Source organism: Maylandia zebra, linkage group LG17 (assembly GCF_041146795.1).
Source record: "Maylandia zebra isolate NMK-2024a linkage group LG17, Mzebra_GT3a, whole genome shotgun sequence".
NCBI lineage: Eukaryota > Metazoa > Chordata > Actinopteri > Cichliformes > Cichlidae > Maylandia > Maylandia zebra.
In genome coordinates, this window is record NC_135183.1 from 19,592,370 (window position 1) to 19,604,601 (window position 12,232).

Genomic DNA, 12,232 nt, shown 5'->3' on the forward strand with positions numbered 1-12,232 from the left:
TCGGAGGAGGACTCACTGAGCACCTTTGTTTTCGTCCTGTTGTCTGTAAAGACACAACGCAGGGAGAGCGATGGAAATACTACATTTAAGGAATCAAAAGAAAGATAGATACCAAAGTTTGAGGAAAATAGAACGTTCAACTTAAATGTCTTAAAATAGAAGACATTGAAACTTTGAAAATAGAAAAGCTTTAATCGAAAAAGTTAAAATTACAAATAACGATGACAAATGGATAAAAAAAACGTAAATGGAAAAATAAAAACAGTAGAATTAAAACTTCAGAGAATTTAACATGAGAGAAGCAGGTGGAAACTCATTTTAAAATGTCGCAGCAGGCTGCTGCCCCTTCCTAAGCCTGGTTGTTTTGGAGGTTTATTCCTGTTAAAAGGGAGTTTTTCTTTCCTGCTGTCGCCACTTCTCTGTGTTATTGTAAGCTCTTGATCTCATAGCATAACGCACCTCAAGATGACTGTTGTGATGTTGCACTTTTTAAAACAAAAAGTAGAAAGTCTAAATATCAGAGGAAAAATAAAAGTAAAATTGATATGAACATGAAAACGTGAAATGTCATGACAGAAATAAAGTCAAACATGACTGTGTTGTGTCAAAATAACCACAGAAAGAACTCAAAATTAAAAAAAAAAACAAAAAAAACAAAGGCTTGGATGGTATACAGGAAAATGATCCTAAAGGAGCAGCTGAAAGAAGAAGAATCATCTCTAGGAGTCTAAACGGTCTGATAATCCTCAAACATTCAGGGGGAAAAATTAATTAAAAATAAAAAATAATTAAAGACGCCAAAATAATTACATAAGATATCAAAACAGTAAGAGTAACTTTGATATTTTATTCAATACGTGTGTGTGTTTTGTGGGGATGGCAAATGCTATCATTTTTTTGTAAACTAAATTTACCTACAGGTACAAATAAAGTAGCCTTGAACCTTTAATGTTAAAAAAATACAGAAAAGGAAGAAGACGATGTAAAAATTACATAAAATATACATTTTTGATTTGTGAATAATTTTAACATTTTACTTCTTTATTTCATATGTTTTATTTCTGAACCTTTCTTGCCGTATTTGTCTCTGGATTTGTGAAATTCCTTCTTTGCTGGTCGATCGGCACTGCCTGGGCCTCTGAAGCAGCAGCAGAGTGAGAGCTCCTCGCTGCAGAGTCACATGATGAGCTCCGTCAGCGCTGTTGGCTCATCACAGACTGTAAAGCATATTTATGTTTAATATTTATATCCAGTCTGTGGTTCAACATGCAACTCCTGAGCTAAAAGGGAAAAAAGAGAGCTTTTTACAGAACAAGTCAAAAACATGAGACAAAAACTACAGAATTGTATTCAGTGTCTTAAAATTATGAGAATAATAAGTGTTTTAATGTTTTGCCTTTTTTAAATAAAAAATGAGATAAATTATTTAAAAAGTGATAATTTCACATAAAAAGCAATATAAATAGCTGAAATTTTTGCAAAGTAATTGTCAGTTTCTACTGCTCCAATCAAAGCTATAAAATAGTCTTTAAATATGACATGAAAACCATTATTGACGACTTGAAAATAAAAATGGTTAAAAAATGTAAAACAAAATTTGTGTGATTTGGTTAGTAATGAACTCAAACTAATTTTTAGATGGAAAAAGTCAACAGTTGTACTTAGTACAAATTATGAGATAAAAATGAAAATGTTGATCTGCTAAGTGAAATTATAAGAAAAATATTAAGCATTTTTGTCTTGGAAAAAACTCATGTTGAATAAAATCGACGAGAAAGTTCAAAGATCAAAGTCAGATAATAAGGTTACATGTTTATCTGTATATGAAATAAAAAAAAAATCAAACATCTAATAACTCCAACATCCAGCATGCTTTGCTTCTTTTATTTTTCATATAAACCTCAGATGATGAAATATAAAGAGCTGTCATGTGGAGTTTTACAGCCCTGACAGAGCCTGGTTTTCCTGTTGGACGCCTTCAAGGACGCATGGAAACAAAAAAAACAACTTGTTTTTCCGTCTCTGACTGCAGTGAAGCTGCTTAGCCACTAGAGGGCAGAGTCCCATTGAAAACAGGAACAGATTCATGTTTAGGAGGGTGGAAGAAAAGAACAAAAGCTGCAAAACAACCTCAAGTACAAAGAAGCTTAAAAAGACCAGAGACAGGCCCAGAGTGACCACAGAGAGGAAACAAAGCATCAAACACAACAAACAAAAGAGGGATACATGCAAAATGACACAGAAAAAAACAAATGACCAAAAAAAGGTTTCAATAAAATATGGAAATAAAACAAAAAAAACCAAAAACTGAAACATCACACAAACAGAACAGACAAGACAAAAATATCAACAAAAACCTGAAAAACAAACACAAAAGAAGCACAAATGACAAAAAAAGAGATGCAGAATGTTCAGAAATATACTGAAAATGACAGCAAAGACACAAAGCGATGCTAAAGAGAAACAAAAAGCTGCAAAAAATATGCAAAGCAATTACAAAAAAAGAACTTGAAAGAAAAATGAATGCAGCCAAACCACAAGGAAACAGACAGAAAAGAGATACAACGTAGACACAAGGTGCAAAATTATCGAACATGTCATCACAGAAATAAAATAAACAACATAGAAACTGAAAGATTAACATAAGTTTGTATGTCAGGGAGTCTTTCTTTTAAACTAGGTGATTTATCACTGTGGTCCAGACAAAGTGAAGCAACCTGGTCACAAAATAAATAGTTTCCTTCATAAATATTTCATTTTTTTCTTGCAAATTTACATTTCTGAATTTTTCCCATGAGTTCTGTTTTTTTTTGTCATTTAACTAATCAGAAAGACAGAAATCTTTCCTGCTTTCACACAGGTTTCTTCATACTGTTGCATCATGTTGTGTGTGTGTGTGTGTGTGTGTGTGTGTGTGTGTGGTGACAACTATTATATGTCAGCTTTACCTCACCCCCGCCCCTTTGTGTCTTATTTCCTTGAAACTTGCAGCAGGATCTCAGAACTGCTAACCATTAACATCAAATTAGTGTACAGGTTTACCTGACTTTGTGAGGACTTAAGTTGTTTTCAGGCCTTGTGGGGAGATGTGAGAGATCAGACTTTTCTGATTTCAGGGTTCATGGAAGGCTGAATTACCAGGAATCCCTAAAAGTCAGGCTAGCATTACTCTGCCTCGATATACTGAACAAGTATATCATCAGATTACTGACCAATTTGTTAGGTACACCTTGCTAGTGCTGGATTTGATTGTTTTTTTTGCCTTCAGAGCTGCTTTAATTCTTCATGTTGGAAACATTTCTCAGAGATTTTGGTTCTTGTAAATGTGACAGCATCACACAGTTGCTGCAGATTTGTCAGCTCCACATCCATGAGTGAATCTCCCGTTCCAACTCCAATCTCAAAAGGTGCTCTGTTTGACTGAGATCTGCTGATGTGGAGGATATTTGAGTACAGTGAACTCATTGTTCAAGAAACCAGTTATAGATGATTTGACCTTCGTGCTATGGTGCGTTATTCTGCTAGAAGCAGCATCATTAAATGGACTGTTTTGGTCTTCAGGGGATGGAAACTAAAAGCAGCCTGACCTTTGACAGAAGGTAGGATGGATGCTTTCTTGCTTGCCCCAAATTCTAATCCTACGTCCTGAATGTCGCAGAAGAACTGGAGACTTACTAGACCAGACAACATTTTTCCATCTTCTAGTCTCCAGTTTTAGTCAACCTGTGAAAACTGTAGTCTCAGTTTCATGTTCTTAGCTGACAGAAGCACCACCTGGTGTGGCCTTCTGCTGCTGTAGCCTGCTTCAGTGGGTCGTCTTGACCATGTCTTTATGCCTAAAAGCTTTGAGCTGCTGTGATGTGATGGTAAATCATATATTTCTGTTTACAAGCAGCTGAAAAGGTCTACCTAATAATGTAGATGGTTGAGTATATATAAGAAGAATATAAACAAGAAATAAATCACAACATTCAACCAATTTATTACATGTGAAATTTATGTTTTTACTCAAAAAGCTGGATTGTTGATGCATTGACCACAAAGAGACACAAATCAAAGCAAACACCCTCCAATAAATATAAAATAAAAGAAAGAGACTAAGAAGATGAAAAATACACAAATTAGACAAATGAAAAGCAAAACAACCTGAAAAGAATCTGACAGCAAATCAGAAAGGAAATCAGTCTGTTATGGCTGAGTTTAATTACTTTAATTACAATGCTGTGACCTCACTGAGCCTCTCCATGCAGAAAAAAGGTTTTTTTCTAGCCCCTCGTGTTCTGGGTGAAGTGCCCCAAAAACCTCCAATTACAAAATACCTGAAACCCTCATTATGGTGTATTCCAGTATTCAAACATAATCTTTTCTAATCACAGCTGAACAGTTTTATTTATTTAAAAAAATCTCCTGTCCTGATGTGGGATTCAATAATTCACCAAAAGCTCCAAAACTACTATTTTCCATCCTTTAAAAGTCAAAAATCTTCCATTGGTGTATATGAATCAGTTGACAATCAGTTCATGAAATTTAACCGTGGCTCTTTATTATGAAGGGCCCAGAGATAATATATTCAAGTTTAAAGACCAACAGGTATGAAATCACTGGCTACAAGCTAATCGATACTCCAGAAAATAGTGTCACCATTCCCGGAAGATCCTTCAGACCTCTGTGCACAAATAGCAGGATGATATATATATTATTCAATGACTTAGACTAAATGAGCTCAGTATAAGGTGAATGCATACTAAACATACTAAACATTCCATTAAATGTTTACATTGTATTTATAGAATGAAATTAAATGCACATCTAAATAATAATTTAATGAGGTAATAATTATAACATATCAGATTTTATGATTTGTAATAACAGGGCTGCTACATGTTAACATGTACTGTCAGCTTTCTTTGGCTTCAAATACTAATATTTTTCCAGTTTTAGTGTGCACATGTTCATACAGCATTTTAAGTACTAAACTGCCATTTGGTGCTTTTCCTGTTACTAATACTCATGCAGCTTATTTGCCAGCAGCTGTGTTACTTTCCGTCTGTATTGCGTTTATAATCGCTTCATATTATTCTAATACTGTACTTTTCTCTTCCTTGCTCTGCTGCCAGCACATTTATCCCTCTTTGTGATTGGTCAGGTGCTGCCAGCACCACCCCTTTCTTGTAGCTTGACTATTGAAACCTGGGCTGACTTACAGAGTTGACATGTGACCTCTGAGCCTGATTGCTGATATCAGGATAAGTGAAGGTAATGAAAGCTATGCTGGCTATGATGAGCTTGCTTTGTAGCACAGGGCTCTGGAATATGAATAACAAGATTACTTGCTGAGACTGTTTTGTGCAACCCTAATTTTTTGCAGACAGGTTAAAAAAATACTGTGATTAACAGCTGAAAAACATTAGCACTGTTAAGTTATTTGTTATAGTTATGTTTTGTTTCAATGGAATGTAAAAGAGAAAAAATAGCTACAATAAATAAGCATATCAACATCAGCTATGAGACAAATAGCTGTTGGGGGGGGCAACTCTGTTGCAGAGCGAACAAGCTAGGCTCGTTGGTGGCACTGCAGGCCAAGAGCAAAGACATGGAGAAGATGGTTCAGCTCATTATCAACATCATTTTAAAAAAAAAACCTGCAAGTTTATGCATAAAATGCATGAAATTCTTTAAATGTCTTTCATGTTTCCACAGCTTATAAGAAGTGAGTTTCAAATGTGAGTGCAGGTTTCCTTTGAGCACTTGGAAGGATGCACTAATCAGATGGATTTTGGGGTCCTTTCTGAGGAAAATTTAAACCTCAGACTCTAATTTTTAACAGACTCAGCTTCATTAAACCATTTGAAAGGATTCGGTTTAATTGAGTTTTATTTATATAGCACCAAATCATAACATCAGTTGCATCGAATTGCTTTATATTGTAAAGACCCTACAATAACAGAGAGAAATCCCCAACAACAAAATGAAGAGCTCGATGAGCAAGCACTTTGCTGACAGAGGGAAGGAAAAACTTACTTTTAACGGGAAGAAACCTCTGGCAGAGCCAGGCTCAGCGACCGACTGTGGGTGTGAGGAAGTTTCCTAGGTCTTGTTATAAGAAGCATGCTACTAAACAATAGTTAAAACAGTAGAAATAATAAGAATAAATACTAAAGTAAATAAAAAGTAGATAATAAATGTCCTATATCAATTTGTGGTGGAAATTACTTTTTTATGTGAAGGAAACTGAAGTTAATCCTCTCCTGTACGTTTTTATTGGGGGGGGGGGACATGCATGTGACATAAATAATGAGGGACATGCTCTGTGGATTTTAATATTTACTTGTTTTTTCACTGCTGCTATTAAAAATCACGGCACACGCAGAAGCAGACACACCGCCTATATAAAGTGAACCACGGTTTACACACTCCTGTAGAGTGAGTGGAGGGACACACACACGCACACTCTTGCTGTGCAGCTCCACGCGTTCAGCCTGGAAAGCGACCAAACTTCAGACAACCTGCACTTTTATTCCACTCTTCAAATCCTCTTTGTGCTCCACTTTACATCCGGATCAGAGGAAGTTAAAACTGAGCGGTTTCCAGTTTGCTTCTGGTGAGTAGGGACCAAAAACCACCACAACGTGATCCGGATCCCAGGCTGCAACTTTATATTTCCACATCACTTCTGACTGAAACTTTCACCCTGCGGAGACAGACCACGCAGGACATGCTAGGGTTTGTGCCTGTCCTAGCCGCCTTTGCGCTGCTCTCGGTGGGCTTCAGGAGCGCCGGGGCTGAGCTGGAGATGCGGAGCTCCGCCGTGCCCGCGGTGCAGAGAGCTGCAGCTGGGTTGAACAGCTCCGGGGACGAGGTCGGGAGAGCGGGGCGGACCAGCTGCCCTGGCCGCTGCCGGTGTGAGGTGGACGGGCTGCTGCACTGGGTGGACTGTTCGGACCTGGGCCTCCGGGAAATACCGAGCAACCTGAGCGTCTTCACATCTTACCTGTAAGTCAGCAGCGAAGGTTTTCGTTTTCTTTAAGGTAACCTGTTGATCCAAAGTCTGCACAAAGTAAGTGTTGTGTGTGTGTGTGTGTGTGTGTGTGTGTGTGTGTGTGTGTGTGTGTGTGTGTGTGTGTGTGTGTGTGTGTGTGAGCGTGCCTGCGCGCGCACGGGTGATGTTATGTAGTGGTGAGAAACGGAACACCTGTCCTCTGTGCCTGTTTTTCGGGTGCATGTCAGGTGCTGTGGTTCATGATGTTTAAGGAAAAACATTTAATCTGCAGAGACCCAGAGTGCATCACTGAATTTACACCTGGAGACAAAAATAAGTTCCCAAATTCAACCACAGCACAAATGAAGCTGCAGTTCCCCGAATGCCCACTTGAGGCAGTCTCCAACAGTGGGTCAGTCCCCATAGATTCCCATATTACAATGTCCAACGTTAGAGGAGAGAAAACACGTTCACAGCCTGATACAAAAACACCTTTGCTCTCTTCACTAACTGCTGCAGTAGGATTATTTTTTATATAACTTAAAGAATTAAAATTTGAGTAAAAGCCATTACACACCGAGGACAAACAGGGACACGACATTCAGAATTTTTCAGATCTGAACTTGTTGCATTTTTTACAGAAAATTCACCCTCAAAAAACACACACTGTGAAAAAAATGAAGTGGACACCAAGCGATGAAGAGCTGGTCCTGATGTTTCTAAACAAGAAAAGGAAGAAACTGAGATTCTGGGTTCATCTAATTCTCAGGAGAAGGCAGAGGTAGGGTCAGTTTCATGGTTTGACCCAGGAGTTGAATCTGTGTTGCACAGCTGCTTTTGTGCACATTTCAGGATGTTGGTGGGGCAGTATGAACTCTCGTTAGCAGGGTTCGGACCACGTAAGAGAAGGCATAGAAATCATTTCAGAGAGCCTACTGACCTGAGCAGTGTCTATGTGTATGTCTGAGGTTCAAAAAATAATAAATGCCGCAAATTCGTCCATCAAAATTACGGCGGTGTTGTGAACAGCTGCCAAATGGCTGCTCTCGGGGGACTCTAAGTGTTAAGAATAGGTGAGTCCAAAAAATATTTTTTATGCTTGAAATATTACACGGATTTTATGAGTCCGGCCTTAACACTTAAAAGTTCATGTCTTAGCTGAATCTATAACCAGGTACATTGCACAGACTGCAGGGTAAGAGTGCCAACATCAGGACAGGTGTTATTTCGGAAACCGTTTTCAGCCAAGACTCATTGAAGAAGCTCCTGGAGTTTTTCAAGTGATTCTATTCTTTCTACGTTTAGACAAATTTGGAGAGGTTTCAGCAGTTTTAAAGGAGCTCTGATATTTCAGGTTTCATTCTTTAAAGGCATTTAAGAGATTTTTAATTGTTTCAGGAACCTGTTGAAGGAGTTCTTAAAGTTTTCTAAATGGTTGTGCTGACTGGAAAAAATAATTGGATGATCGACAGATTATCAACTTTGAAGAGTATAAGAACAGTTTTAATAAGGTTTCAAGACCTTTGAAGAAGATTACCTCGTTTATCAGGAAGTTATCCCTTGGCAATACCTAGGAATGTATTGGAGTTTTTTCTTTGCTTCTGTGATCCTTAAAAGAGACTTCTCAAGTACATCAGGGATATCAGGGAATTCTTGTAGATGTTTTGATAGTTTCTCTGAAGCTTTAGGATTGTAGAATTCTAACATACATTTAGAGACATTGAAGATTCTTTAAAGGACTTTTAATTTATTCCTCTACAGGCAAACAGGAATGTGTGGACTGACAATGTTTCAAGGGTGTTGAAACATCAGAAGACAATTTGGTGTCTTCTGATAGAGGATTAACAGATCCTTGAGTTTAGCCCACAAATGTAGAGTTTCCTGGAGGTTTTGAGAAGGTTAGAGGGATTTCTCAAGAGGTGCAGCTGGTGAAAGAGTTTTGCAGAAGCTCCAGGCGTTCTTCAGGAAGTTTTGGTTGTGGATCCTAGGGTGCACATGAAGGTAAATAAAGAGGTTTGATGTTTAAGGACGTTTCGTCACATTCAGTGATCTCTAAAGAGGCTCCTGGAACAATTCAAGCTGTTTCATTGTTTTTGAGGAGGGAGTTTTCAGGTGTGCTTAGAGACATTTCATTTAGTTTTACAGAAACGCTAAACTTTCAGGAACACCTGAAAGGGGTCCTTAAAGATTAATGGAAGCTTGGGTGCTATGACAGCTTATTGGATCGCATCATAATAAAAGCTAAACAGCCCGAAAAATGGACTCAGTGGAATTTTAAATGTAGACGACTGGGAAAGTCTTTGAAGAATACACCCCAGAAGTGAATGTATACAAAAAGTTTGATGTTTGATCCTTGAGGACTTCTTTTCAGCTTCAGTGAGTCTTAGAAAGTTATTCTGGACTTTTGAAAGAGGTTCCACAGGTTTTTTTGAGGCTTCTGGTGTCCTCCGGGAAGACGTTTTATGGCTGCTTAAAGAAGTTCTACAGATTTCTGTGGCCATGTAACAACAGTATTTGCGAAGTTTTAGTGTTTCTACTTGAGTGTAAACTACTGTTAAAGCAAGACACTTAAATGAATTCAAATCCATTTCACCTCACAGCAGGTCATCGGCCTCGATACAAGACTTGTTTCAGCTTCTGCAAAAGCATTACGTCATTGTACTTTGTGTGTGTGTGGAAGGAAAACCTGCTCGTCTTGGCTGTAGCTGCAAAGCAGCACAATGTCCAGGATTTAAATTTCACTCTCATTAAAGAAAACCTTCCCCTATTCAGAACAGCCGTGTGTGTGTGTGTGTGTGTGTGTGTGTGTGTGTGTGTGTGTGTGTGTGTGTGTGTGTGTGTGTGTGTGCTTCACAGTGAAAGCACTTTCCTTACAGTTCGTCCACGACAGGCAGATGGACACACACAAACCCACTCACACAGCGACTGCCAATCAAAGAGTCTTTGTGTCTTTATTAAAGCTCCAATCAGGAATCGAATCCAACAAAACATCAAGGAATTCCTGTGTCTTTCTTTGTTTTGGAGACTAACCAGATAAATTTTTACATTTTTGTTTTGGTGCAAAAAAACCCCAACAAAACCCTGCATCCACAGAAGGGACCTGCTCTAAAAACCTAAAACTAAACATGAGTCATTATTTTTATTATTACTAAATGTAAATGCTGGAAATCAAAACTGCTTAATTGATGAAGAAATTACAAAGGAATAGTCCACACCTGTCCAAACAGTTTAAAGTCAGCTGCTCACTTACTATGGTTCTTTGAAAAGAATATGCATTAATGTAATATCTTCAAATGAAACCTTCAAATTATAATACATTTGCGATATAGTCCTTTTTTCTGGCGTTAAACAAATGTGTCCATTTCTATTCTGTTTTTGATATTTGTAACCTAGAAAATTGGGGACATTAGGCCACTTTAAAATTTTTTCCACATATCAAACAAGGATCAACAGAAAATACCTTCTGTCTGAAAGTCAGCCGTGGGGAGAGCAGCAGTGCAACCACATCAATGACATTGATTAATTCGGAACAGCATGAAAAGGAGGAGCCAGATGGAAGTGGTTTGCAAAGTGGCTTGCAGATGTGCCGCAACTGTAGGTGGTCTAAAGCAGCCTAAATATGCCCACGGTATAAGATTCACCGACTGGATATGAAGATGTGAATATGTAAAAGGCTTAAGACTGATGGTGTTTGTGGCTTGACTTGACCTGAACTAACGCTACGCTCAGTTTATTAATAGTAACTGGTATGAAGAGAACATGCCCCAATTTAAATACTTGGCCAATTCAATGGCCAATTAGCATATGTCAGCAGAATGTTAGCAATATAAGGACAAAATCAGCTTCACTTTAAGACAAATTAAAGAATAATAGGTTGACCAATTGCATTTATTTCCAAAAAAGGTTTTAAAAATTCATTTTTATTTACGAAAACCTTTTTTGAGAAGCTGCTCTCTCCTTAGTGTCCTCTGGGTGAATTGAAGCGCTTCTCATAAGTTGGGTTTGTCTTAAATTCAGTCCTCCTGAGCACGTGCTTATAGTATACAACAGGGGTGCCCAATCCCAGTCCTCGAGAGCTACCGTCCTGCAGCTTTTAGACGCATCCTTCTTCTGACACACCTGAATCAACTGAATGCCTTGTTATCAGGCCTTTGCCAAACTTGATGGCATGCTGAAGAGGTAATCACACCATTTGATTCAGCTGTGTTGGAGTAGGGATGCATCTAAAAGCTGCAGGATAGTAGATCTCGAGGACTGGGATTGGGCACCCCTGGTATACAAGAAGCCGTAGAACACCATCAAAGAGAAACAACTATACTCAGCTTTTTGTTATCAATTTGATGCAACAGATCTTGAAAGCAAAAGTTTTGATTCAAACAGATGAAAACTGTTGATGACAAACAGTTGATGAGTTTGTTGTTGTCTATGATCAGGACTTGTTATGTCACTTTTTTGAAACCAGAAACAATCAATTAAAATATCAGCTCGAATGTCCTGTTGTGATTTTGTGCCTCCTGGTTTGTTGTGAGAACTTTAAGGGACCTTCTGAGGAAAGCAACTGATCTCAGAGTCGCTTTACAATCTCCTTCAGTCTGTCTGTCTGTTTGACCGCCGTCAGTCTGAATACTGCCATCTGTCAATGCCTTTGTGTGTGTGTGTGTGTGTGTGTGTGTGTGTGTGTGTGTGTGTGTGTGTGCATACACTTGCTGCATGCCTAAGCAGAGCTGCCTGAAGTCTGAATGGGCCTGGAAGTCTCTATTCTACGTGTGACTGACAGCAGCAACACAGGAATGCATTTAGCCTCAATGTGATGAATGGACTGATGTATATATGAAGGTTTCTGTAGCCACGCCCCTTCTGGCAGCCATATTGGACATCCCGAGCCCTGAGCATATAAATCATGTCTGCACTTTCCTACACTAACAGCTCTAAAATTAAATGAATTTCCAGGTAATGCAGATGTTTAGCAAGAGTGAACTTCCTGACCTTTCACGTGACATCACAGGAAGGTAGGTAGCCCGTTTACAGTCCTGAGTGTTTGCACGTCTGCACTAGTGGAGTCTTAGTGTGAGGGAGCTCCATTGGTTTGAGCTCAGCTGTCATCAGATGGTCCTTGTGGATGCCACGGTCCACTGCACACTCACACAGTTAGTTAAAAGAGGACGTGACAGACAGGTAAATGGACTACCTGTCTTCCTGTGGGGGTATGGGAGAGGTCAGGCAGACAATAGAAAGTGATACTGAAATAGCCTT

The 12,232-nt window shown here is 38.7% G+C and overlaps 1 protein-coding gene across 2 annotated transcripts in view; it reads left to right on the forward strand.

The window, feature by feature from the left end:
• Window positions 1-6,438: 6,438 nt before the first annotated feature.
• LOC101478911 (leucine-rich repeat-containing G-protein coupled receptor 5) overlaps window positions 6,439-12,232 on the forward strand; it is a 53,475-nt gene continuing 47,681 nt past the window's right edge. For both annotated transcript variants that reach the window (XM_014409286.4, XM_076875815.1), the window contains exon 1: window positions 6,439-6,993. In XM_014409286.4, coding sequence (XP_014264772.2) covers window positions 6,716-6,993 — 278 coding nt within the window. In that variant the 5' untranslated portion in view covers window positions 6,439-6,715. The remainder of the gene's footprint in view (window positions 6,994-12,232) is intronic.